The 6,275-nt window shown below is 42.1% G+C and overlaps 1 protein-coding gene across 11 annotated transcripts in view; it reads left to right on the forward strand.

The window, feature by feature from the left end:
* NPAS3 (neuronal PAS domain protein 3) overlaps positions 1 to 6,275 on the forward strand; it is an 839,700-nt gene that overhangs the window by 811,411 nt on the left and 22,014 nt on the right. For all 11 annotated transcript variants that reach the window (XM_023523216.1, XM_023523208.1, XM_023523210.1 and 8 more), the window contains one exon: positions 4,794 to 4,900. In XM_023523216.1, coding sequence (XP_023378984.1) covers positions 4,794 to 4,900 — 107 coding nt within the window. The remainder of the gene's footprint in view (positions 1 to 4,793; positions 4,901 to 6,275) is intronic.

The raw sequence follows: 6,275 nt of genomic DNA on the forward strand, positions 1-6,275 counted from the left end.
AAAAAAAAAAAAAAAGTCCTGAAAAATAGCAATAGCAGAGCATAGTAATAATGTTACCTTGAGAGATGCTCAGAGTATAACATTACTCTTTTGTCGCTTGCCTTGAGGACACTGAGGGCACTTTGACAGCCATTATGATTACAGAAGATACAAGCAAATTTTGATTGTGCCAGATGTAAAACTCTGTTACATCCCAAAGGTAAATTTGACTGTGTCCTATACTTACTGCTCTATTACAGGTGATTCACATAACAGGCCGTCTACGACTGAGGGTGTCGCTGTCCCATGGGAGGACCGTCCCCAGCCAAATCATGGGTCTCGTGGTTGTGGCACATGCTTTGCCTCCCCCTACAATCAATGAAGTCAGAATCGACTGCCATATGTTCGTCACTCGAGTAAATATGGACCTCAATATCATTTACTGTGAAAATAGGTACTTGGTTTTTGTTTCCATTTGCCCTGCTGTATGTTAAACATTGGTGAGGGTTGGTGTTTTCAGCAGGCTGAAGGATTTTACTCTCCCAATGAGGCTCATTATAAATCCTGATCTTATTTTCAATGGCTGCTTGGACTGACACCAAACACACTTTTTATTTTGAATTTGCATTGCTTCCCTGATTTACATTAGGGACAACAGGGGAATGAATTGGGATATCCAGGCATCCATGAGCTATAATTAGGGCCCATTTTGGCCAAAACCCAAGGAGAGAGCAGGGCTGAGACGTTACTGGCAAAGTGATGCAGTAAAAGTTACTTCCTGATGCCTCAGCCAGACCCTCTTCCTGAGTACTGCAAGAGCCCAGCCTCGTAGTGGTCAGAGTTCAGACAGGCATTAAGCATGTTGTCTTGGTCAGCTAGGGTTGCTGTAACAAATTACCACAACCTGGGGGGCCTACCCAACAGACATGTATTTCTCAGAGTTCTGGAGACTGGGGAGCCCAAGGCCAAGGTACAGGCTGATTAGGTTCCTGGTGAGAGCTTTCTTCCTGGCTTACAGACTGCTGCCTTCTTCCCTGTCCTCACATGGGGAGAGAGAGAGCCGTGGCCTCTTTTTCTTGTTGTAAGGATACAGATCCCATCATGGAGCTCTATCCCTGTGACCTCATCTAAAACTAATTATTCCTGAAGGCCCGCCATCCTAATGTCATCGCAATCGGGGTAAGGGCTTTAATATATGAATTCTGGCGGGACACATTTAGTCCACCACACATATAGAGAACCAATGAGAATCTGAGATCTCCCAAAGGGAAAAAGGATAAAAAAGAAAATTACATCAGGATTCTGATCCTGACACAGGTCATCTGACTAGTCTGGGGCTTTCTGCACATACATTAAATAAAACTTTGTAATTCTCACTTTTATAAATTAAAAAAAAGAAAAAGATGACTCATTGTATAAATGACTTGGCAGTCCTTCCTTAGCACCGAGCTTTTATAAAAGGACTTTTTCGCCTTTGGTTAAAAGTTCACTTTTTCTATTAAGCACAAAGCAAGGGACAAGGAAATGGGACAATGCCCTTTCGGACCTCTCACCTAGAAGTCACCAGCCCATCATCAGACTAATTTAAAGAGGAGAGGATCATGGGATACAGGGAGAGGGGTAAAAAGGAGCTGCTCATGTGCCAGCTGTAGAAGGAAGCTTTAGCGGTACCGTCCATCCCCTGGTGCCACAGGGAGAATTGCTGAGGATTTGAGATGATGCTTTTGTGGCACAGACTGTTGTCAGGCATGAATGTAGTATATGTTACTGAGCCCCATGAGTGCCTTTAAAGGAAAAACGAAAAAGCAGACTGGTCAGGTGGCTTGGGCAATTGACCCCTCCAGAGCCTAGCCTGTGTTCGGTCCATTGGGAAGCAATAAAGGTGTGGAGGTGGAGTTAGAAATGCCTACCATTTCCAGTCAGGATTTGATTCAGAGGGAAGAATTCACCAGTGGGAGAAGATACCCACCTGAACTAGTAACATTCAGTGGGGTAGAAGATATCGTGAACCTGTCACTATTATTTAATAAGTAACTCTAAATCTATTTTTCAAGTTTTGGTGGCATTTATTAACATTTTTTTATCATCGTGACTATATCCTTGGCAGTATCTAAGGTGTTCTGCAGTGGCCACAGAATATTGAGAAAGCCAGTTAGCGAGAATGATGAGCTAGAGTTGGCAAATGATAATAAAGAGAGCTAACATTTATTGAACACTTAATACATACTTGGCAATGTGTGAAGCTTATTATATGCACCATATCTCGTTTAAACTTCTAGACTATTCTGTGAGGTAGGTCTTGCCATTGACTCAATCACCCTCAGGCAGTTTCGGCTTAGAGAGAAAGTGACTTAAGGGAGGCCAAGATTTAAACCCGAATCCACCAGATTCATAAACCATGTACTTAGTTGCATCCTGTGGTGTCTCCCTGCATTACTTGTCTCAAATTTTTCCTCAGAAGTCAGGATAAATGGTAACGAATAACAACTATGGATGACCTTTCATAGATATGTACCAACGAAAAACATAATTACAGCCCACAAAGCTGTTTATTCTCTGATTTAAAATGTAGAATGCCAGAGACTCAAGAAGGCAGGTAGAAAGTCAAAAGATAAACTATGGTATTGCTTCTTTGAAAACATACGTCTGCTCCTTTGATTTAGATTTACTACCACCAATCCCTTCGGGAAAAAAAAAAAAAAATGGAAGCTCATCTTATTTACCTAACGATTACCCAGTGACTGTCCTATCCCAAAACCATCACTTAATTTTCATTCCTGTGATCACAGATTCTTTTGACGCGCTCCATGGACCTGAGTGGCTTATGGTGCCACTCTAGTAATTGAGATCATTTTCTGTGACCCACTTTAAGCTTTTTTTCCCTCCCTATTTAAAAAAAAAAGTTTTCCACAACCCCTTATTAGCTAAGACAATACAGCATTATTTCCCAACTGAAGATGATAGTAATTATTAAAAAGACCTGTGTGAAAGGTAATCACATATTTGATCTAAGGGAAAAGCATAGCATGTGCCAGGCACTTTGCTACATTCATTTCATTCATTAATCCCCTCAATGACATCTTAGGCTGTTTTACAGATAAGAAAACGGAAGTTCAGAGTACAAGATGCCGTCAGGATTCTGATTCCAATAGAAGTCATCAGCCTGGTCTGGGGCTTCCAACACAGATAATAAGAGGTCTTTGAACACTGAGCTGGTCACATTTACCACGGTAACAGGCGCTGGTACATAGAAGTGCTTCAATCATTTGGAGGATTTTATTCAAATAAAGAATAAACTAAAGAAATATCTTCCCTCAGGAATGAAATGGCTTTTTCCTCCGGGGGTTTATTGTTTAATTAGAGAATTACTAACTAGAAACCGAAGCCGATTCTTCATTCTAAAGACCATTCTTTTCCCCAGCAGCCCCCAGCGGTCACTAGGACGGCCTCGGGCAGGGCTGACATCTGATGTGGCTTTTCAGAGGAGCTGGCAAATTTCAGAAACACCAATGAGCGCCTTTTAATGACATCCTTGTTCCCTCATTTGCAGACCTGGGGTGTAAACTGTGCTGGAAAAGCAGCTACTGGTTTCAGGAAAACACCAGCTCATCTGTTTTGCATCAGAAAATCACGGAATCCTGAGAAAACACTCCTTTTTGTTGCCTCATTCAGTCTTATCTTACCAAGAATTCTGGTTTGGCCAAAAATATGATTTCTATTGCTAGACACTGAGAAATTCACTCACTGGGTTAAATATATTTTAATTATCCTCCACATTATTCTGCTTTTGTTTTGTTTCTTATTTCCCTGCCCTGGGAGTCAGGCTTAACTCCTCAGCAGCGATTTCCTGGGTTGCTTAACCGTGTCATTTCTAAAGAGTCACTTCATAGTTGAATATATCATAAGTCAAACCATAAAAAGCACAGGGACATTAAAGAGAATAAGTTAAACAAAAGATGATTTGATTGTGGACTGACCAAAATGAATCTGTACTTGGATAGGGAGGAGCATAATAAGCATTTTGATATGTTTGTGTAAACCAGGCAGATTCTCCCAACGTGTTTTCCAATTTTTGTTTTATTTTCTTGTGCTCCTGCCCGAGGACATTGACGTCTGGACAATCAATGACAGAGGCTTATGCACCTGTAATGTCGAGCACAAGCCTGGAAGAGCTGCTGAAATGGTTTAAAAGTTTCTGTGTGGAATCTACCACAAAGTACCAGTTAAAAGGGCCAGGAGTGAAAACTGAGCTCCCAAATGACTAAGACTAGAAAAGATAATACCCCCAGGCGTGTGTATGTCTCAGCATTTAAATTATATCCCTTGAAATGCCAATTTGGACTCTGTGCCAAGAAGCAGTTGAAGCCCTTTTTTCATGGTAATACCCAGAAGAAGACCAATCTGTTTAAATGTAAGGTGTCTCTAATCATTTGATATAAACATAACATGTTTTTATTTTATTATGTAACCTAGAATTATCTTGGCCTCTAATGAGGATCTTGCATTGTTGCTGATTCTCAATAACTTCGTGGAATTGTGTTGTCTAAATATATATTCTGATACCCCAAAAAAAGAAAGGCAAGAATAAACTATTTAAACACGATTGCTTGATCTAGCACATTTCCTACTTTTGAAAAAGTCTTTTATACATTCAAAAAAATCATCTTATGTATAAAAGGTTATTCCTTAAAATGCCAAGTCCTCCCAGATACCCTGGTATAATGAAAACTGCCAGGAGATATGTTTCTAAGTCATTTGACAGTTTCTATATTTTCCCCTCTTCTGAATTCCATTCTGTGTCCTTCTCGTTGTAGGATCAGTGATTATATGGATCTGACCCCTGTAGACATTGTGGGGAAGAGATGCTACCACTTCATCCACGCCGAGGACGTCGAGGGCATCAGGCACAGTCACTTGGACTGTAAGTACCTCCCATGTGTGGACACAGCCTGGCTGGTTTCTTCTCTTTCTGATGTTTGTTTGGTTTCCGTGCCGAGTTCTCCTTTCATGTCTCCTGTGTACATTTGAGGTGACTGTCAGCAGGCAGTGAGAAAAAGTGAGACATAAATCACTTCAACTTGTGTTGGAATTAGATTGAAAGTTGGACCTCAGGCCCAGAGAAATTGCTGGATCTTTAGGCACTCACCTGAGATTTCATGGTCTCTTGTGCACTCTCCCCCATGAAGTGATGGGAAAAACTTTGTCTTAAGTGCTTTCTTGACTCTTTCATTTTCTAGAGATCAATTTCCACTCGGAAATTTGTGGTCTCAGTTTCAAAATATACATGGGAGAGGACAGGCCCAAATGGACCAGAGCTTATAAAAATTTCTACTCAACTAGCTTCAAAACTGGGGTGGGGGAGGAGAAGCCCGAGAGCAGAGGCAGAGCACATGATGTAGACAAAGCACTTCTCAAGAGCAGTGTCTTCCCACTGTATTTCCAAAAAGAGAGTTACTCAGAGGAGCAGGTACCCCCATCGCCCTTTTCTGGAGAGAGATAAACAAATCTCAGCTCTTTGAGTCTGGTTCCCAGCTTCTAAACTGCAGGCTGACCTCCAAGGCACCTTTTGTGGCATTTTGGCAAAGCAGGATCAGCAGTGTCTGGCTAGGTCCAAGAGGTAACTGGCACACCAGCATCCTCATGCAGTTTTCCCTCATCAGACTCAGCTGGGCTGTTTACGCTGTGCTTGCAAAGGGTATGACAGTCCACGTAGTGAGAGGCACTGATCTGGTGGGCCTCTTAGGAACAGGCTGCTTTCCTCCAGCCAGAGAGGACTTTTTATGACCATTCATTAGGCTCTTCCTAAAAGATGAGAGCCCTACCAGCTATGTTCCTAGAAGGTTCTAAACCCAGTTCTGAACTCTGGTTTTAAATATAAGCAAGATGCCACAAATGAGACAATACAGCTTGAAGTTGATGCTGTTATGCAATAAAACCAGCCCATGTGGCCTTTGTGTTTCCTCGCTCTCCCTTTCTCGCCGTGGTTGAGGAGAGCTGTTCTAGGTCTTTCTAGGGCGCGGTCATTTGCTCGTTTCAAACTCAGATCTCCAAAAGCATAATGGAGAGACAGTAAGCTAGCCCAAGTCTCAAAGTGGGAGCATCTCACACTGTATTTTTAACTCTGTGTTAGCGACAATGACATAGGGCCAAGTTCAGTGTCAGATTTGGTATATATCACGCCTTTGGAAAAAGCCTGCCCACAAGGCTGCTTTCCAGCAGATTCTACTCCTGGCACAGTCTGTGTGCCTTGGTATTGCACACCAGGGACTCAGGGGACACACTTGTTGCTGTGAGTG

This window comes from Pteropus vampyrus, unplaced genomic scaffold (genome assembly GCF_000151845.1).
Source record: "Pteropus vampyrus isolate Shadow unplaced genomic scaffold, Pvam_2.0 Scaffold384, whole genome shotgun sequence".
NCBI lineage: Eukaryota > Metazoa > Chordata > Mammalia > Chiroptera > Pteropodidae > Pteropus > Pteropus vampyrus.